The sequence below is a fragment of the Ambystoma mexicanum genome, chromosome 10 (assembly GCF_040938575.1).
Source record: "Ambystoma mexicanum isolate Mex_15411 chromosome 10, UKY_AmexF1_1, whole genome shotgun sequence".
In the NCBI taxonomy this organism is placed as follows: Eukaryota; Metazoa; Chordata; class Amphibia; order Caudata; family Ambystomatidae; genus Ambystoma; species Ambystoma mexicanum.
In genome coordinates this window covers 967755906-967778645 of record NC_090932.1, presented here as the reverse complement: position 1 = coordinate 967778645, position 22740 = coordinate 967755906, and the positions used below count along the sequence as shown (strand labels likewise).

At 43.2% G+C, this 22740-nt stretch overlaps 1 protein-coding gene across 11 annotated transcripts in view; it reads right to left on the bottom strand.

The window, feature by feature from the left end:
* Positions 1-19111, bottom strand: part of TNIK (TRAF2 and NCK interacting kinase) — a 1364982-nt gene extending 1345871 nt beyond the window's left edge. For 5 of the 11 annotated variants that reach the window (XM_069618745.1, XM_069618751.1, XM_069618748.1 and 2 more), the window contains exon 1: positions 18663-19110. In XM_069618745.1, coding sequence (XP_069474846.1) covers positions 18663-18719 — 57 coding nt within the window. In that variant the 5' untranslated portion in view covers positions 18720-19110. Of the gene's footprint in view, positions 1-18662 lie in introns of all 11 variants that reach the window. The other 6 variants (XM_069618752.1, XM_069618753.1, XM_069618754.1 and 3 more) reach the window with 2 other exon arrangements.
* Positions 19112-22740: the final 3629 nt, after the last annotated feature.

The window sequence follows — 22740 nt, the reverse complement described above, 5'->3', positions numbered from 1 at the left end:
ACCTTGCAGCACTCGAGAGCTTTGTTGTGTTATAAAATAAGTGTAAATGAGCAGCATTTGCAATGTGTTAGTTCTTGGTTCCCCTTCCTTCAAAATATTTGGGTCTGACAGGATGGAGGGACAGAGCAATTTTATCTCTAGTCTTAAAAGGGGTGCATTTGAAACATAGCAACATAACCCACTGTCACACACCTACCTTCTTAGAGAAGATCACCCAATTCATCTTTCGTCAACTGAAATGGTGAAATAACGTATTTTTTAAAAAAAAATAAAAAATAAAATAAAAAAAAATAAAATCTTCCAGTTGCAACAATCATTACTGACTTCATTTTGAGTTTGGGGGCGGGTGTTAAGAGTGCTTACTTTTCACTTCAACCTCTATTGATAATAACACTTCACAGCAAACAGAACTATGGGGTGTGCTTGGTGCACTTGCCGAAGGTGCCAATTTTTCCACTTGCTGTACATGCTAAATATGGTGCTTCTGGCAGGAAAGCCATGCACTTCTGGTGTAAGTAAGGCTCCTTTTCTCTTACTTGGGTCATGAATAAGGGTAATATTAATAGCCAAGCCACACTACTGCCTTCTGTTTTTCCAGCAGTACTTCAGCTTAGTTATTCGCCAAGCTAGAAAGGAAAGGTAGACTGGTAGGTTGTGCCGACATTTTCATTACGCGAGATCGACAGCTTGCAATGAATAAAATACATTACTTCACCATCCCTTATATGTATACAAACCGAACTTTATTCAAACTTGCCATGAATATGGAAAATGTATATCTTCTCAAGGTTTCTATGCCCTGGGGAAAACGTAGACATGTTTCAAATAAAACAATTGACTATATTTGACACATTTTAAAAATATATATATTGGGCCAGCCCTTGCCATAAAATAAATTATACAATTTCTTCAGAATGCTGTGAGGACACCGAAACTGGATGTTTACAGATATAACTTCTGCCCCTTAGAGCTGATTTGCCACTGAGTGACAAAATAACTTTTACAAGATCAAACTAAATCATATCCAGGACTTTAAGATCCTGACGAGTCAGATACAGCAAGACTACATTGCCATTGCTTACTAAGGACATGTGGAACAGCTTGACATTTCCTAAAGACTTCAAGACCATGAATTGCTCCCAAAACCTTGGAAAGATCTCAGAAGTGGGCTACACTTCAAACCAGGTAGATCTTTGAAGTCACAGTTCCAACTTCAGGACATAGTTGGGGGCAGAATACCTTTTTATAAAGTAGTCCAAACTGTTCTTTTTCCCTCACTCCGAAGGCTTTGAGTTATAACACTTCCTATTCATTGATGCAAATAGATTATTCTCGTCACTGTAAGAACCGCTTTGGACTGCTATTAACACTACTAGCCAAAGCTGAAAGTCACAGACAGAATTCTTGATAAATTAACACAAGGTGTCCTTGTCTCAACAAAAGCATAGGCCAATTGAGACAAGCCACACATACCATAGCACACCCCAGTATTCTCTGGAAGTTCAATTCCAGTTCAGAGCTACTTGGATATTCTACTCTCACATTTCAGGTAGATGGGTTGTTTTTTCATGCTTTTAAAACCCATCATAACATTGATGGTGTTTGCCAACAGTATAGGTTCCAATAATTTAAGCCAGTCATTCACGTTGAGGTTAGAGTGCTTTTGAACTATGAAATATGTTTTCTGGAATTTCAGTGCATTAGACCTGCTTTCACTCCCAAAAGATCACAACAAGTCATTAAAACCTTGAAAAAGTTCTTCTCACAAATCCTACCTTCTAATTGGGGAGGGTGTATGCATGGACCTACATTGCTGGATTCTCTATAGATGCTTGTCAGATCATTTTCATTTGCCTCGAAAACAATTAAAGTCATAGTGCCGGAACCTCGGTTAATCATGTTGGACTGCAAGTGAAAAACAATTTCTCAGTTCAAAGTGTGAGCTGTGTATTAAATATTGTAGGCTTTGGAAGATGTTTTTGACATAGGTTCTCTGAGCAAGAAAAATGTGAACATGTCTTGCTTTAGTAATCCTGAATTTGCAATTACAGTGGATGCCTATGTATGGATTCAGTTGCCCACTTGTGCTTATAGAACACGTTTTAGCATGTTATATAGCAGAGGAATAGCTGCCCGAGAGTAAATAAATGCCCTGGCCAAAGTACAGATTCAGCCTGTCCAAGACCTTTAGAAAGATTATACCAGCTATAAAATGTATAAATGCTCTCCTATTTGAATGGGAGAGGGCAGACACAGACAGATAATGAGAGAGCAAGTGGTTCACGTGGCAGATTGCACGACCATGTGGAGATAAGCTGCAGCTATAATAAAGACCTGTGTCTCTTAGAATCAGACAAAATTCTGTTCTAGTGTTTTATTTTGCCTAAAGTTATTTTCTGAACACAGGCAGAAACACAAATAAGTATTTTCCCACAATTGGCATTACCCGATTAAACCTCATTGCTGTTAGGAAGACTAAACGTGCCAAGGTCGGAGAACAGGCAAAGGTGGGCATCAGGCACACTGCTATTATCGGGACAAGAAGTTTTCCTTGCAGCCACACCTTCACTCACCAGCTGACTTCAACACGATTGATACCTGCAACTGAGGATCCCCGTTGGTGTGAGGAAAAGGGATTTACATTCCTGGTGAATCACTGGCACAGAATACTGCAGAAAATTAGGTGAGACTGTTCCAGAATAATATTTAACGGTTTGATATTATGAAAATGTAATGCTGTGTTCCCTGCCCATCACTGCCCTCTATACAAATATCCCTCAAAATAAAGCACTGGCTAGCATTGAATGCAAACTTAATGGTCGCCCCACACCACTTGGGATCCCTACACAGTTTGTATTAAATCTGTTGGAGCTCGCTCTATGCAGTAACTTTTTCCAATTCCTAGAAGATATTTACATTCAAAAACATGGGACAGCGATGGGGGCGTCCTTCACTCCGAGTCTTGCGAATATCTATATGGGACAATTTGAAGACCAGTTTGTGTATAACAATCCATTCAGTGACCACGTTGCGCATTGGAAATGATGTATCAATGATACATTCTTCATTTGGAAAGGTTCGGAAGAACTACTCAAAAGCTTTCTGTTGTGGTTCAATGAGCGCAAATCCAACCTCACATTCACGGGCCATTGGGACACCACTCAGCTACCTTTTTTGGACCCGATTATTGTGCAGAAACAAGGCTGTATTTTTACATCTTTATACAGGAAAGAGACTGATCGTAATAGCTTGCTTGAATACTCTAGTCAACAGCCACATTCCCAAAAGGATAATCTACCCTATGGGCAATTTCTCCAGCTCTGGCGTAATAGTACAAATGTAACCGAATATGAACAACACCCCAATACCCTGGGGACTAGACTCCTAGAGAGAGGGTACCCTCGCAAGCTTATTAAGAGATCGGCTAAGAGAGCGCGCTGGACACCGAGAGAACATCTTTTAAGGGAGAAAAAATCTGAGACAGATAGATTTGTGTGTGTGACAACATTTTCACCACAAACTGTGCAGAAAATAAAGTTAATTAAAAAACATTGGAACCTAGTGACCAGCACAGGATGTACCAGTGGCCTTCCTTTATTTGCGCTCACACAATCCAAGAATCTTTGCGACCATTTGATACAATCAAGGTTACAAACTGTGAGTACTAACTTCTCACAGAACAGCTTGAGAGCTGCCTGGAGCCATGATAAAGAACGCATTTTGGGTCACTACTCATGTGGTAAATGCAGCATGTGTCATTTAACCTAAAAAAACACCAGGTTTAGGCACGGCACATTTAACTGGCAACTTCGACAATTTACAAACTGTCAATCCAGCAACATTATCTATGTGATACGCTGTCCGTGTGACCAGCTATATGTAGGGATGACCACAAGTAAAGTGTCAGTCCGATTAGCGAACATAGGTCACGCATCCGTACAAATGTATAACCGCCCCCACGGTCCAACATTACATGACGGAAAATCACACTGAGGAAGATCTGCAATGGGTAATAGACCAACTGACACCAGATAGCAGCCAATATTTGATGCAATATAGGCTAACCAAACTAGAGAAAAGATGGATCCTTAGATTAAATACTCATGAAACCGGTTTGAATGAGGACATACAATGGCCCCTTTTGCTGCAGCGGTAGCAGAGTTGGTTGCCTGTGTCTCATTTGGAGTTACCACCTTGGGCACTCTGTCAGTTGCTCTCCCGGTTTCCCTGTGCGGTGGCTGTAGAGTTTTTGGGTCCATGAAGGAACTGGGCAGGCATTTGTCACAGCTGCATTCAATACAAGGTCATTTTCATTTGGCCTGTTTTTTTTTTTGCAGAAGCACTTGCCCTTTAACAAACATCATTGGGCAGACATGTGACAGAAGATAGGTCCGAACGTTAACAGTGGCGCTTTTCCACACATTGGGGTCTCTTGCGAAAACACAGATTGTAATTTGAGCTCAAAAAGGTGAACACCCGCACCAGGCGAATACTAGTGCAGGCCGTATCTGAGAGGAAATTCACTTGTCCCAGTCGGCGTGAGCAGTGTGAAAGGTATGTAAACACTGGTGCCGATTTGGGACAGGGGCTCGTAAAAATCCTCGCGTTTGAGGATAATTTCCATCTCATGTAGGAATTATGAGATCTCTAGCCTTTTGGCTTTAGTGAATGAAGGCGGCCTCTGGTGAGCCATCTGCTCTGCCCCAGACTGTGTGGCTGCGAGGGCCGACGGGGGGGCATCCCTGGGGGACAGCAACCGGCTTTGCTGACCCTCTTGGGACACTCGTGCTGGCGGCCGCACATGGCCGACGAGGGCGGACTCAGTGGCTGAGAGCCATGCTGCAGCACACCGATGAGTCAAATTTTCTGAATTTTAATCCTCTTTCTCTCTCTCCGGCCCCCTCCCTTCTTCTCTTTTTCTCCCTAATTTTCGGTCCGCATAAGTGTGCTCCATAAACAAGTCACAGTGGACTCACTAATGCAGTAAAAGAGGCAAGATCACGTAACATCCATTTATAGGAGGAGTACTGGCCCTGCACTTGGGTGTTTTTACCACCAGTTTCCCACCCAGCTGAGGCCAGCAACAGGGTCCGTGTGAACAAATACAATTTAAATACATCTTTGTTGTAAGGTATGGCCTTTTGTCGTTCCAACACAATTTCTCTTGTCATTGTGTGTAATAGATTGACTTTTGACCTTAATTAAGCAGCTGATCAATGAGGCTTACACAGCACTGTGACACCATATATATATATATATATATATATATATATATATATATATATATATATATCTTTATGTCATAGATGCAATAAAGTATCAAACAGAGGTAATATGCAAGACCAAGTCTGTTTACAGTGACACGGTACAAACCTTCTCCCTGACGCATGGGCCTGCACGTCACAGCACACTCAGGGTGTTCACTCCTGCCAGGCAGTTGGTAAGACTCAAAACAATTGTGGCTTTGGAATGTTTTATAGCTTGATAACCTACCTGGAGTATGGATACACTAGACAATTCATTGCTGTTTCCTTTGAACTGTCTTTGATTGTGTGGACATCGCTAGGGACATGTGGTAAAAGAAGAATATAGCACAGTATGTTCCACAATCACGGCGTGGTGGTGTAGTGGGGTAATGTGGTGAGCCTGTGGCCTACTGGTGTCAGTAACAGTCAGTCACACCAACCCTTCCGTAAATTACTAGAAGAGGATTTGATTTTTTCTTCTATGTTAGTAAATACAAACTGATTCAGTTCAAACAATACTCCCAATTAGTTCAGGATTATTGACTAGATAAAGTAGAATACCCTGTGTTTGAAAAGAATAAGTATTTACAACCAGAGAGGTATAGTGGTAAAAATGTCTAGAGTACAGTGGTTTACTTTGTCCTTTCTCTTCCCTTTTCTCTCTAATCTTCTGTTTTTAGTAATACATCTGACCGACACAATTGTTGAAAATTGCAAGCTGAAAGAATCTACATATCAATTATTGGATTGCATTTTATATATTTTCATCAACTTGAATTGCACTTTTTATTTTTTTTAAAATATGTGTCCTGATGAGGTGCACTAAATGGAAATTGTATTTACCATCTAGTTGCCCGAAACTCGAGTAGACATAACCTAGACTCAACCTCCATTTGGCGAGTTGGCTCTCACTTGGGTTTACATTGAAAGAAATGTGTGGCAATTACTATATGTTGCAAACCAATTTATAACATATTCCACATCTAGGATTGAGCTTCATGCACTTTATTTGTAAACAAACAAATATTCAGTAGTGAAATATCTACAATATAGATATGCTGTTTTTAGAATAGATTACACTGCTTTTTTTGCACAAGTACGCAAGGTTGTGGGTATGAATGGGGATGAAAGTCGATGGGATGAATGAAGGGTGATATGTGTTCACTGGTTGGTGTGATATATGTATGTGATTTATACTTGGTTTTTAAGTATGGACAATCAATAAATCGTATTGTATATGTTGTAGATATGTTTCCATGATAATTAGTTTACAAACGAAATAAAAAGAAATTCAATAAAAACAAGGTCCTTTGTCTGGAATTTACATTTTTTGCAAATAGATCACTCTTTGGAAGGGATTAGTGGCGTACTAATACGCAAATTGTGTTGGAAATGGTGGTAGAGTGTGCACCCGTCTATGGGCATTTCCAACTTTGTATACGTGTTCCCCGTGGAAAGCATACTGTTAATGAGCCATAGGGGAATACGCTTAGAAATATAATGTATTTCTATGGAAGTTCGCCGATAAGATGAACCATAGGGAAATACACTCTGGGTACACAGCTGAAACCATGGAATGGAGGACTCATGAAATGAGTATTGAGACTGCATTAATTGTGGCCACAATGTATTTAAAGTGGGACACTATCAAAGCAGCTTATGTGATCACAAAAGAAAAGGGGAAACAAGGTACAAAGAAATCGATAAAGAGATGGGGTTCAAATGATATAAGAGTCAACAGGAAATAGAATGTGTCTACTCCACTGGAAGGAATGCTAGGATGAGAGCTAATGATCAAAAAAGGCTTGAGGGTAGTGTTTTTGCATAAATGCCATAAATACACCGCCAACAACCCTGATTTGCAATTCCCAGTGCATGGTTCTTTTGACCTAGAAATAATAGGATATGTATGGAAAGGGTTAACTGCTAAGGGTGATAAGGCTATCAGGCCCCTACAATGGGAAGTCTACAAGCAATCAGAAGATTTTTCTAGACAGAAATCTTTGAAAGGCGCACAAATTAAAGTGTGCGCATTTGATAATAAAAAGAAATTAAAGCATTACGAAAAGGGAAACCGTGAAGATTTAATAAAGAATGAAGGGTGTGTATGTAGCCAGGGTTCAACCCTCAGCACAGATGCCAGAATCACAAAAGATCTTAAGAGGATGAGACAGATCCATTGTTAGAATGTTTAATGGTAAAAAAGCCTCCACCCTCCATATCGGGTACCTGGTGATGAGGTGATCTCGCCACATCGTGCTGTAAAATTACAGCCCATGACAAAGAAACCACAGAAAAGGCAGACTTAGCATGGATTAAAAAAATGGCCTACTGGGAGTGGAACAGGCTAAAGTATGTGTGCCCCCAGGAGTGAGATACACTTGTATTTGCAATAGCACAAAGGCTGAACAAACACATGTGGTAGCTTTATAAATGGTTAAACCTCAAGGAGGAAGTGTATCCCCTGCCAGATAAGTATGAGGACATAGACCAAGCAGTTAAGGAGTATAAACTTGAGCCAAAATGATGTCCTGCAATCTGTCAACATTTTTATTATGAATCATAAATGCCCAAACAAAGTCTATGGTAACTCGAGCATTTCCAATGAGAGAGGTGCCTGGGTTGGATACCGAGAACCTGACTCACCAGCTTTATGTTCCTTAGAACCGTATGGAATTACTGTCTTTTACCAAAGATTATCCAGATATTAGACAAAATCCAGAACAGTGGTACACCCAGATAGACCGGGTACTAAAACAGGTCCACTCACATTGGGAGATATAGATCAGTTGTTCTAATGTATTCTGCCAGCAGATATATGGTGCCAATGCAGAATGCAGGATAGTTTAGACCCCCCTGCCCCCATTAGACGGATGAGATGGCAGAGGCAGCAAAAGAAAAAGGCAAGACTGGAGAATTGTCAAAGGAAATAACAGCTCCTCCAGCACCATTGATAGCACGTATCCAGCAAGTGGTTCCCCGCAAGCAAATGAATTGGGAAACATTGACTAATTAAAGTCAGGAAGAAGGGGAGTCAGTTGAAAGATATTATTCAGAAAGAGAAGAAGCATTTACCTCGTTTGGTGGAATGGACATGGCTATGCCGCAGGGACAGAAAGCCTTTTGTTTGCATTTTGTAGAGGGATTGTTGCCTCACCTAAAGAATGTTATACAACCCTATGAGTCTACATGGCCAACTCAAACTGCTGCCCAGATTCTGACAATGTCTAGATATTATGCAAATTGCCATGCTAAAAGATAAAGGGGAGAAAGAGAAGAAAATTACGGAATTGAAAACCAGAGCACTTTTGCCACAGCCTTTTCCAGAAAGACGCAGAGGTAATGTGCGTATGCAAAGGGGAAGAATAATGTATAGAGTGGGGAAGGGGGAAAAGAGGTGCTAGTGCCCCGCCATATAATGGAGCAGGTACGATATACACTGGGTGTTATTTCGTCAAGGAAGAAGACCATTGGATAAGGGAATGCCCATTGCAGCGGAGAAGGCGAGGACATTCTTATGGCCGAGGAATGACAATGGGACTTTTGTAAGAACTGAGGCTGGGAACAGTATAACATACACTGGGACATCAGCAGAGAATAATAAGCAACAGCATAATTATTTTGAAGCTAGGCAAGACCAGCAATATTCAGCTAGGGAATATTATGTACAGGATTATAGTGCAATAAATTACACAGCATAGAGCTGCCCTGGAGGGGGAAAAAGGCGCATAAGTATTCCTGTAGATTCAAAGGGGCCATTTATAAAAGGCTACAGTGCAAGGCAAACAGGTAACATTCCTCCTTGATACAGGTGTGTCCAATACATCAATTTCCCACAAACTTGTGGCCCATATTCCCCTCTCGGGGAAAGTAAATACTTCAGTGGATTCTACAATAATTGCGTTCAAAGTCCAATATCTGACCTGTACAGTTTAGCATTTGTCCAATATCTTGCATGGCTCAGCATGTTTCTAATAAATGTGCTTTAAACCTGTTGGGAATGGATTTGCTGAAGACTTTGCAGGACATCTATTGTCAAAAGGAGAGCATAGACTACACCCTCAGTGCATAGAAGATATAATGAACATAGTTGTCCCCATCACACAGAAGGATCTTAGATGATTTGTGGGAACAATTTCATTTAGCAGACAGTGGATTCCTAAGTTTTCGCTTCTAGCAAAGCCATTGCTAGAACCAACACTGAGCAGCACCCCAGTTCCCTTGCCATGGACTGCTGCTTAGCAGGAACGTTTTGATGTTCTAAAATCTGCATTGTGTAACACACCTGATTTGAGCACCCCTGATTATACTAAACCTTGTATGTTGTTTGTGCATGAAAAACAAGGCTGTGCATTATCTGTACTAACTCAACAACCAGGGGGAAAAATACAGACGGTGTGCATATTATTATTCTACATTGGACCCAGTGGCAAAAGCACTTCCAAATTGTTTACGGGTGTAGTGGCTCCAGCTCTTTCTATGAAACAGGACGATGCCATAATATTGGGAGACCAAGTTACATTTTCTGTGCCACATGGAATTGATATTTTGTTGAATAAAACAAAAACACACCCGTCAAATTTCAGGTTAACAAGATACGAGCTGACGTTATTAGCCCCAAACATTGAATTGATATTATATTTCTATCGCACTCATAAACAAGTGTTTCAGAGCACTCCTGCCACCTTGCTACCCCTCCCATCGGATGAATTTAAAAAAAGTAATGCATGATTGTGTCCCAATAACGATGAGGAGAAGGGTTGATTTGGTGGACACTCCAATGGATAAACATGATGGTACATTGTCTGTAGATGGGCCGTGTTTAAATTGAAAAATGGTACAACTATGGCAGCATATGTTATTACAACATTGAAAATTATTGGTGATGCTTGCAGGATATCTCAGCACACACAGCTGAAATTGTGGAATTTGCCCTTACCAGAGATTGCAAGTTAAGCTCTGGTCTTGTAGATACTATTTTTACTGATAGCCAGTATGCCTTTGGAGTAGCTCACAACTGTGGGGTGAGAGTGGTTTTAACTTCACATGGGACAAAAAGGCCCCCCCATCTTCGGCATATTTGCTAAATTAGGTAGCACTAAGCGAAACTCGCCTGGGATCCTATATCAATATCTTTATGAAAAGCTCCTAAAAAAGAAAGACTTGCAAGGGTTGTCTAATGGAAACTTCCCGCTAATGGACTTGTTTCTTTGGCAGGAATGGTCCTTCCCTGTAAACATGTCAGTTTACAGGAATGCAGCCTCTCAACTGCCTTCCTTTGCACCAGCTCTTAATATAAGGAATAATACTGTTTTAGGATGGTACAGAGAATATGGGTTTTACCTTGAACTGCAATTATACGTTCCACCTACCAGCCAGGGTGTTAAATGGTCCTCTCTATATAGGTGAATCAGTATAGTTTAATTTGTGCAACCAATGCATATTCCTGGTTACCCCTTACTGGGCAGGGCGATGCCACATGGGATGTGTGCTGCCTGCCATTACTGGCCTTTTCTCAAGCAGAAAAAGCATAATTAATACAGGATGATACTGGACCACAGGTAATGGGAGATATTCTTAAAGCAATAATTCCCAGGTATGGCCCATCTGTTAACTCCAGAGATATATACACACTGTCACGACTGCTAGAAGCCACTATAGGTGAAACATTGAATGCTGTTGCTAAGATCACAGTTGAGATAAAAGCTATGCATCTTGTAGAAATGCAGAATAGAGTAGTACTTGATATGATGTTGGCAGAGAAAAGAGAAGTTTGTGAAATTATCGGAGAAAAATGTTGTTCATTTATACCCAACTCGCCCCCCTTCAGTGTGGCATGCCATCTATAATCTCCCGAGTATTGCAGGGCAAACACACTTCCCTGTGGGCACATTAGATATCAGTGGATCTCTATGGTCCTTCATTTCGACGTTTGGGTTAAAAGTATTCTGTTATTTTTGTTTTATTAGCCATCTTTCTATTCATATGTTTGTGTAACTGCTTTGTGCCAAACATTAGCCTCATATCTCAGATCACAAGAAACTACAAAATCTACCTCAAATGCTTTTATTATGCAAGAACATGTGATTAGAGAAATGTTAGCTATAGACATGGCAGATTAAGAGGGTGTTTAAGAGAAGTATGTAAGAAAAGGATCTATTGTGAGCTCTGTATTAAATATTGTAGGCTTTGGAAGCCGTATTGACATAGGTTCTCTGAAACAGAAAACTGCGAACAGGTCTTGCTTTAGAAATCCGGAGTTTGCAATTACAGTGAAAGCCCATATATGGATTTAGCTGTCCGCTTGTTCTTACAGAACAAGTTTTAGCATGTTATATAGCCGAGGAACAGCTGTAAGAGAATACGTGGACATCCCTTTTAAATGGGGGAGGGCAAACACAGACAGATAATGAGAGGGCAGGTGGTTCACATGACAGATTGTACAACAGTGTTGAGATAAACCGCTATAATAAAGACCTGTGTCTGAGACTTAGACAAAGTTCTGTTCCATTGTTTCATTTTGCCTTCAAGTTATTTTCTGACACAGGCGGGAATACAAATAAGTAATTTCCTACAAAGAAATTGTGTTTGTATACCATTGCTCAAAAGTTTAACCGAGGATACATACCTGCTGCTAATGGAAATATGATTTGACCAACTATTTGAAAACTGATCAAGGAAAATGAATTGGGCCTTTTTTTAAATATTAAAAAGGGCAATATGGAGTCACACTAATGTTTCTTATGGTAATTGCTTCTTGCCCCCCCTTATATTTCCCCACTTGCTTACATCTCGGGTTATCCCTGCTGTTGCACACAAAAAAATCTGTCCTTCCATTTTAAACTCTGCCACTATGATTCCTTGGGCAAAGTGGTCTCAACTAATGCAGATGTCTGTAGGTACACTTAAGTAGAGACATTTCCCCATTAAAAAAGAGGAATTTACTGAAATGGAGGATGAAGATGAAGGCAGGGTTGCACAGTGACAAAACAAATAGTCTGGGACAACAAAATTAAGTCACATTTGTAAAGTATTGTGTAGCTTTTTGATAGAGGACGGGTGTTTTACTGGCCGTTTAACTTCATCACAAATGGTGAATCCTAAAGCACAGAGCCAATAATGACGATTAAAACTAAACAGGATAAAATGAATGTTTTACGGGATGCTTTATGGTGAAAATTTAGCAAACCAGTGTTTTAAAAGCCTAAAAAAGACTTAAGAAATCTGTGTTGAAGAAGTGGCAATTTAAGCAGCAATTCCCCAGTAACTTTTACTCAAAATAGGTAGAATTGAAAAGCAACTTTACAGGTACATTTGCCTTGTCAATTGAAACTTGGGAAAATTCCTGCAACTGGGACATTTAGAGAGGCATGTGGCATCATGGCAATTGGGCCGAAACATAGAAAAACCTCAACACAAAGCAAGCTCACATATAGAAGCCATGTGAACAACACTACAGTGGACAGAACCCCAAATGGCCATTCAGCACCAGGACACTGCCCCAGATCAGAATTTGAGGTGAGAGGGGATTTTAAGAAGTTGAGAGTAAAAACGTGGCAATCACTACCGAGTGCCTCATTTTTATTCAATTAAAAATATAATTTAATTTGAACACAAATGTTAGCTTTTCTTGAAACACAAATACTTAGCAATTCCAAGTATCTAGCAATTCCCATAAATCAAGTACGTAGCAATTCCCCGCGAATCAAACAAAGCATTTTATAATGTAGGTGGTCTTCACATTAGGCAGCCCAACTGGAGGGGGTCCTCTTTGTGGAAGGTTCTGCTAATGCTGCTGATCTGAACACATCACCAGAGTAGCGTAAGTGGCATAAAATGTCAAACACATGCATGTATACCTGTTACTTGCTAGTTTGCCTTCTTGGGAGTATTGCCCTGATTTTATTGAATAAAACAGGACAGTATGCTGCTTCTTCTGGGACCCTGGGGCCAGTACTCCAATGTCTCCTAGAGTCTGCATTATTATGTCTCAAGGATGCACATTCACCCCCATATCAATATATAACAGGACCATTTCTGCCCCATAAAGATAACCGCCTCGAAGCTAGCTTTTCATCGCGCGAAAATAACAGATTCAAACGTCAGCACATCATATAACATCTTAGCATGTTTTATATAATAGCCCCAGGCAGAAGGATGGCCTAGTCCTAATGCCAAAAACACAAATTACCCTTCAGCAAATAGCCCTTTTGAATATATCTCAAGTTTGAACAATGCTGCAGTAGACACCTTTTCCAGTTTCCATAATGTTGCAGCAGTGCATATAGTTGCAGTTTCTACGGTGCATCAATGTCACAGGGTAAGGGTAAACATTTCAAGTTTAAAGCGCCAAACCAATCATGAAAAGTCACTTGCCCCATCAGCTCTCCACATACACACAGCACACCATTTCTTACGAGGCGGGAGTCAATTATCACCCCAATGGCTGGTGCTTATTTTGAGGCCTGCCGGTGAGTGTTCAAAAAGATGCAGTATTGCACGTTTGTGGAGATTTTCCCAACAGCGCAATAACGCACATATTTGCTCAATGTTGCCAATTCCACAATGAACACACAAACACAAACAGGAGGATAAATTGGTTCAGTGGCCCATTGGTAGGTACACAGATGGGAACAGTCACCATAAAGGCAAAAATAAATACACGGCAGAGACACACAGGCAAAGGCAGAAACATAACCCCCCTTTTCCAACGCGTCCCCACTCACTAGCGATGGGCTCTGGTGATGATCTGGTACTTCCGGTGCTGGGGCAGGCAGGCAAAAAACAGGTAACCATAAGGTGCCTCAAATGTCATAAGGCTGATTGGAGAAGTAAACATCATGCATGCAGCACTAACATGTAAGACTGCTCGCTCTCCAGACTTTGATGCCCACATTACCTTATTGGTGCTAGCATGTAGACAATGGGCGCACAAGCGAGAGGGAAGGCAGGCTTGTGAAGGAGAGACTACAGTGCATGAGACATGCACAAATGTGAGCACCCTGCACTGACCAGGTGCATGTAGCTCTTTCTGCGCTGGATTTGCGCACTTGAGCTACAGGCCGTCTGAGCCTGATAACAAGGATGATGCATGCCATGTCAACTAGGTCTATATAGAACACACACACTCTTGCTCTTGTCTCAAATATGCCACTTAGATTGGTGGTTTCCTATCACATTCTGGTAACATTACCTTCGAAATGGCTTACGTTCCAACAATCAAAAGCATTCTCTCGCATTTAGGGAGCTCTTAAAATCTCTGGATCCATATTGCACCCTATCAATTTGCTCCTAACTCTAGTTTACCCAACACCATCCATGGAAGAACTTGGTGGTTTCACTACCCTACACTCGTCATGAAACCATTTGTCAGTGCAAACATGATTTCCCAGTGATAGATTATTACATAACTCTGAATTTAGTATGCCAAGTATACAACTCTGCCCTTATTAAACCAAGTATACATGTGACAAAATGGTTCAAAGGTTACTTCCAGATATTATGTTATCAAACCTAAACCCTTTTGTCCATTGCTGGGTCTTCGGTGCCACAAAACACCAGTACATATATGGTGGCTCCCATGACCGTCCAAGGCAATGCAAACCAAATTGCACATTAGCAACAATGATAAAAGTTAGTTTTAGTTTGAAATGGCCTCAGACTGTACCACCCTTGCCAGACTCAATCAGCTGTATTTTGGAGTAACACCACCACCGTGTTTTGTTACAGATCAGGTGTTGCAGGACAATCTGGCCAAAGTGGGAATTAACTTGTTTTATAGCCTGTCATTTCAAAGTGGCGGAAAACGCTGCATCGTGCAGAGACTGATGGGTTAGAATGAAAGAATATTGCTGGAAATGCAGATGAACTTGGCCGCACCTAGTTTTAATGGTAGACTTTGAATCGCGTGATAACCTGGATCCTGCGCATATCTGGATCCTGCGCATACCTCAATTGGAAGCACAAAAAAGTAATTGTTAGTTTCCAACAATTATTCGTTTTTCAACAGAGTGAATTTGCAAGACCAGGTGAGGATGACTTGCTCTAGAGGCATCAAACACATGTCATCAGCCCAATATAAAAATGCAACTCTGCTTCAGTAACTCCAACAGTTACAGAAATCAATTTACTTGCCCTTTTCTCAGGGTGCATTGTGATCTCACCAACACACAAATTAACCTTGTTAAATGAATCGGGAAATTGCAGGCAAGACATTGTTTTGCCCTGAACCCATGTCCAAGAACAACCTGCAATACAATGAATTGCTGGAAACACAGTGAAATAGAATTGCAGCAGTCTGCACCAGGGATCCAAGCATTGAGCATCTCAACCTAATCTGTCACAGCTGTGCAAAACATACCTTCAGCAGCCCATGATGTTTGTTAATGTACTGTTCTCAACACTGCTGCAGTTTCTTAAGACCCAGGAGAATGCCATCTTGTGTCTTCAAGCCACCTTCAGGGCGCAGCTTACTAAATCTTATATTTCGATCTGAAAGGCCAACTGCTTTCATTTCCAATTCTAAATAATTGCTCATCAATTTTAATGAGGCACCCAACAGAGTCATCAGTTTCAGGTAGGGATCTCAGAAGCCACATGCCACTGCCAACAGAATGGCCTGCGCTCTTCCTTCGTCGAAGGACGCTCTAAAAACCTTCTCACTAAATCCTTTTTCCACCACAGTAGAGTAGCTAAGTGTACCACATGCAACAAGCAATACTTGTCCTATATTTAATGGGACACCGAATGGGCCCAGCATTCGCCTTATTGTCCTCAGAAGCCAAATACCTGCATGCATACGCGGACCACCTTATTAGACAAAGGGGACACAGACAGCTAAGGGAACCCATGCAATAGCTATGGACAAACCATGCCAGGCTATATTCAGAGGCGTAGACAGGGTAGGGCCTAAGGGGCAAGGCTCACCGAATATCTATAAATGCCCACTCAGCAGCACTGTGTGGGTATTTACAGATATTTTTGTCAGTGCAGTGGGCCCAACTACATTAGCTTCAGGCCCCAATTGCTAGACCATCCTGGCTACGCCTCTGGCTATATTCCTATAAGACGCCGACCACGTGCACAGAGGTTATAACATACTCCACTGCATTGACGCGACGGTAGCCCAGCCATGTTTATTTCTGTAAATACTTGAACATTAGTTCTGTTTTTTTTTTGGGGGGGGGGGGGGAATTCAGGACTACAGGTCCCAGAAGTCAAAGAAAAAAGCAAGACTAGATTACCATCTCCAGAATGGAATATGGCATGCTAACATTCACGTTTTACTCACTTTCCTAATGGGACGGCCAAGGCAAATTTACAAAGGAACATATTTTTAAAGTGGGGCTAAACATTATTATTGGTTATTTATAATGTGCTTAATAACCCAGAGGTTCCTAGTCGCGGACTCTGGGATCAAACCTGTGTTGCTCCGCGTCGCCTTGCTTCCAAGGTGTGCAGAAAAAAAATTCCAAATCTTATTAATGTTATTCTACCAAATAAACGGGGTCCATTGTGTTTTTCGCGAGCATGACCATTAGAGGCTTGGAGAGTACCGTGATAACCAATCACTTAACAGGCCAAATAACGCATGGGGGTCTTTATTCACGGAAGGAAATCTGGTTTACATTATGCATTGGCTAACACAGCATAGGATTTAATACCCACGCTATGTGACCCATTTCTTTATTCCCAAATAAATGGCAGTTTGCAAAGGTTATAAAATTATTCAGCAAAGACATTTTTTTTGCTCAGGCAGCACATTTAGTATTGGATTCTGATCCAGACACCGGGGAAGGTTTCAGACTCCCCAACATCATCACGTTAATTAAGGACCTCCGAGAATGATTTTCAGATTCCTTTATCTACTGCAGGCACGCGGCTAAAATTAGCAGGGCCGGTTGCCGCCTGCACTAGTTGTCAGGAAAAAAGATGAGGAACAGGTTGTGCATAAAAATGCTGGAAAGCATCCCGATCCTCAATGCTAAGGGAGTCGGCTAATTGGAAGAAGACATTTAGGGAGCGCGGATCTGACGAGATGCCCAAAGGGACCCATTTAAAGGGTGCATGCTGGCTGTAGCGATCCACCTGGCTGGTTGTCATGCAGCATGCATGGGTGTTTCATTCACAGAATTGAAGCCGCTGTGTCCGTCTTAACTCTTACTGGATCAGCGACTCCGCGGCAGGACTCGAGGAGCCTGGTCCACCAATTTGTATACAAGGGTTTCAAACAAAAGACATTTTGGAACCTCCAGCATATACACAAAAAAGGGGATGTTATGTTTCATTAAAAAACTAAATCCACGTGGGGGGAAAAAAAACATCGATTAAAACCTCCCATTAGAATATTGAAAACATAATAATACAAGTTACTTGGCTTAGAGCGCAAGCATGGTTATACTGGGTAGGATTCTGGGGTCCCAGATTACTGATATAATAATAGTCCTTTATATGTTTAAGAGAACAATAACGTCCCCAAAATATTTCAGAGCAACAGCCTATAAACATCACATTTCATCAAGCAGCAAAATGCAGGCAGTGGGTCTGTAGGAACGATGGAACTGCCCTCAGCCACCACCGACAGAGGGACTCGTTAAGGCAAAAAAATCAAGGCTTCTGATGTTTTAATTTTATATGAATGGAACATCAAGATGGACTCTACAGCAAGCATGTGCTGGTTTATATAATGTTACAGCGGCAGCTGACTCGGTTCTCGCTGCAGGCCGTGTAGACTGATCAGGGGAGCTTTGTGGAAGCTGACCCTGACATGCCATGAAATGTCAAATGTCTGAACAGAAATTCCCACCCACGGACCCACTCCCTTCAAACCGCTCCACCTGGTTGCATGCGGCGCTGACAGGGAGAGGGGATTCGCAGGCGAGGCTTTGGAATGCCACGGGAGGCGAAACGGAGACGGCGATGCCAGGGCTGAAGGAGAAAGGCGACAATTGCAGCCATCACTGCCAGAGCAGGCACAGTGGGTCGCTGACAGCCAGCCGGGCACGCTGTGGGTGCACCCCCAACGCACAGCACGCTTACTGCTAACAAAACACCGGCCACTGTGTCATCATAACAAGACATCGAGGCTATAGTTGCACACACAATCAACACGATTCTCCTAATAACGCGGTGGCACGATGGTGAAGAAACACACATGTCAGTTTGTCAAAGCTTTGATTGGAACGCTTAGAAAATAAAGAACAGTAAAAAATTATCACTGCGTTATCGGCCACAACCAAACTGACGAGACTGTATTTGTGTGCAGCGATATATAAGCATATAGATAGATAGAGCAGGTGCAACGCTTGGGAGCACTGCAAATAGGACAATAGAGAAAGCATTGCAGAAATGCAGCTGCAGCATCCCAGCAGCAGCCGCCAGTGCCGGGAAGATGCATTATTTGCGGGCTCTCCTCACCCTGAGCGCTGACAGGTCTATCTCATCCAGGCTGCGAGCCGGGGAGTCGCTCGCCATGTTGACTCCTTTCTGCCGAAAAAGGACAAGAAACTTCCCCCTTGCTCTTTATTGCCTTGACCCGGCGCTGAGGTCCGCCCAAGCCGAGGCTGGCACGGTGCTGCTGCTCCTGCTCCTCCAGCCGCGGTGTGTCTCCGGAGGGGGGAGGCGGCGCCGGCCTAGGGGCGCGCAGGGGGCGGGCTGCGAGGAGACATGGTGCTGCAGCGGCTAGCGGTGCCCGGGGCCCGGGGCTCTGCCTCGGAGACGCTGCCGATCAGCCGCCCTAGGATTGAGAGTTCAGCGGCTGTCTGCGCTTCCTGGGCGGGACTCGGCAGCAGCGGCGGCATCAGGAGAGGGGGGAGCCGCTCCACAGAGGAGATGAGCGGAAGGATCCTCCTGCCGTCCTCCCGTGCTCAGACTCAAGCCAACCCCCGACCGAATCACAGCTTCTTGCCTCCGCCCTGTTTATTTATTTTTCATACGTAAATATAGCCGCCTGTGCCCGTTCATTTCCGGTCCCGGCACACCTGGGCATATATATAGGGCACGAGGTGTGTACTTCTTGGAAATGTCTTGTACCTCATGGGCAGGGTACCACTGATGTCCAATGTATGCCGGTACGTTTACATTGACTGGTAATGTGAGTGAAGACTTTGCCTATCATACATTTAGATATGCACCTGCACCGAATGTGAAATTCATCCTCCGGTTCCACGTCAAAAACCGGATTATAATAATAATACGTTTTAAAAATATCGTTTGCACCACCGTTTTGCCGTGTTGTAGTACTGTAAATAATAAGTGTACATGTTTCCTATATGTGGTAATTAGAGCAGGGAACCACTCCGGTGGTGATAGGGCATAGTACAAGTAACCTTTAACATTAACAAGACTGGTGCCATATATTGTCACAAGGCCAATATAACCTTTTTTTGTTCTACTTTTGTTGTTCTACTTTCTTTCCCATGTCCCCCCTCCCCCACCCCAATCTTGTCTTGTGGCGCTTTGAAACAGTTGTGTATATTCGCATATAAATGCCTAATCAATAAATATGTTGTGCCAGTGTTGTATAAATGGTGCAAGAAAGTTTTCACAATCAGCATGAAATAACGAGACGCACAATGGAATGTTGCACAAATTAATATATTATATAAACAATTGTGCCAGTAGAGAATTAGAAAACAAAAATAAATGAAAGTGCTATTATGCAGTATATGACTGCCTGCTCTTTGCAGCATTTGGTTGCCTACATGGCCATGTTTCGCCTATCATTTTTTTCAAGGCTATAATACAATTCAACACTTCCAATTTCAAAAAGAAATGTCCATAGTAGGTTGACACCAGTTGTACAACCGTATACAATGTAGCCACCTTTAGTAAATTAGAGGATCATAGGGAAGGTGGAGGAAAAAGAAGAATAGATAATGAGGCCGATTCATGGAATGAATGTGCGCTGAAAATTCCCGCGCAAGCGTGCGAAAGCGTGCGAATCGCAGCGCAAGTCCAAAAATCGCAGTGAAACCCGCGCACAGCGATTCATGGAAGTCTGTGCGCGTGTCAATCCCTTGATGTGCGTTAAAATCCTGCGTGGCACACGCTGGCGCACAGGTCTCCAAACAGCGTGCGCTACGCGCATAGCGAAATCGCACATAGCGCAGCGCACACAACTAAAGTACGCGGAATAGGGGGCTTAACACACGGAATGGGGACAACGTGTGAAAATGTTGGCGTCACGGGGGAAGTACATGAGACAAATGCGCGGAACGCCCACACGCGCGTTTACAACACGTATTCATGGAATCGAACCGGGCCAATGCGTGCCCCAAAAAAGACGCGCTAATCCGGAAACACGTACGCCAGCAGGAAGCAGGCATACGTGGACCCGCGCAGCATAAAAGGGCACGCAAACAACAAACAAGCTCAGACGCCAAGATGAATATACCGTTCCTCGCAGCAGTGGTCGTGGGATACCGCAGGAGGAGGAGGAGGAGGAGGATAGTCAGGCCCAGAATTTTTACACCTAGAACCAGCCTTTTTGGGATGCCTGATGACCAGGTGTATGGGAGGTACAGCTTTCCACCTCACATAATACTCGACCTTGTGAGTGAGTGGGAGGATGACCTCACATCACCCATCCTGTGCTCCCAAGCACTGAGCCCCTTGGAAAAGGTGCTCAATGTACTGCACTTCTTGGCCACTGGTTCATTCCAGCGGACAACTGCCATAGTGGGGGAGGTCTCACAGGCCATGTAGTCACGCTGCCTGCACCACGTGTTGGCCATCATGACTGCACGCCCATCAGTCCGCAGGCACATATACCTGCCAAGAACACCTGTAGAAAGGCAGGCTGTCGTCCAGGATTTTTACAGGGTGGCACACTTCCCCAAAGTGGTAGGTGCCATTGACTGCACCCATGTGGCTCTACGTCCTCCCATCTACAGAAACCGCAAGCACTGACATTCAATCAACGTGTAGTATGTGATGCCAAGGGAATCATCACCTCAGTATATGCCAACTATTCAGGGTCCACCCATGATAGTTTCATTTACAGAATGTCAACCCTAAACTGGGACCTAGAAGCTGGGCGGCATGGTGACACATGGCTGCTTGGTGAGTATATATGCCCTTGCACATGCATGTATGTCAGATACTGAGTAATGTCACAACCCCACTAATGATACCGTTCATCACCTCCCCAGGGGACAGTGCCTACCCACTGAGCACCTACATGATGACGCCAATTCTGAACCCCACCACACCACCCAAGGTAAGATACAACACAGCCCATATTGCAACCCGGGGCATAGTGGAGCGCACATTCGGAGTGCTCAAGTCACGCTTTCGCTCCCTTGACCGCTCTGGTGGGCAGCTGCTATACGCGCCCCCAGTAGTGTGCAGGATCATAGTGGCAGCATGTGTCCTGCACAACGTTGTAACAAACGTTGTAACACACCGGGGCCTGCCCGTGGACATGGTGGTGCCCCCACATCCCCAACCACAAGCACGGCCGCTGCGCATGGGAGGGGAAAGGGCACGTGGTGAGGCAGCCCGTACGCAGCTGGTGGCTAATTACTTCACCTAAAATCACACCCTTGTGGAGTGCACACAGCCCTGGCACATACCAGTGACAACCAATGATGATGACATAAGGGACAGTCAACTGTCACAACCATACCAGCCTGAGATTGGTCACCTGGAATTGTTACATTGTGTGCATCCCTACCTGCCGAAAGACAACCAATGCTGTGTCACAAAAAAACACACATTTATGCTGCATGAATGACTACCCCCTTGCGAAATACAACATGAAAATAGCGCCATGTCACCCAACCCCTCCCCAGCTCCGCCACCCAACACACCATGGCATGCAATGTGAAAGCAAACAAAGAAATGCACAAGACCTGACACAAGTGTCACAAAGTGCACTGTCCCAAATGGAAACTGCCCACAGACAATATGCTCCCAGTAATCAATAACAAACAGCAAACATGAACAAATACTTACCACCAACACAATACAGCAACACACAACATTGCAAAAACATGACAGTACTAAGTCAAAGTAGTGGTAGTCTTACAACCTGAATAAGCCAGCACATCAACCCCTTCCAACTGTAGAGTGTTGCTGCCACGCAAATGTGTCAGTGTACTGCATACAACATGAACTCCATCTGCTAAGGAGATGGCCTTGTGAAGACATGAGGAAGGAACCTGCAAATTAGGAGGAAGACATGGATGCACAAGCACATATCAATACACCATGCAGTGTAGAATACAACAATACCCACTAGGGATGTACACACAGTATTGACTACAGACTGCCCACACAGCTCATGGGGAGCCCAATGTCACTGTGTAAGTCACTGTCACTTGGTCACACCCTTTGCAAGCCCATGGAAACGGGAAGCAGGAGGGGTGTGTGTCACGAACCGAAGCATCTAACCCAAACTCAGGACAAGCCTGCATGTGCCCAGCCGGAATACAGTGGATGCCCACGGGAGCCACACAAGGCAACACACTGTAAAAAAAATAAAATAATAAAA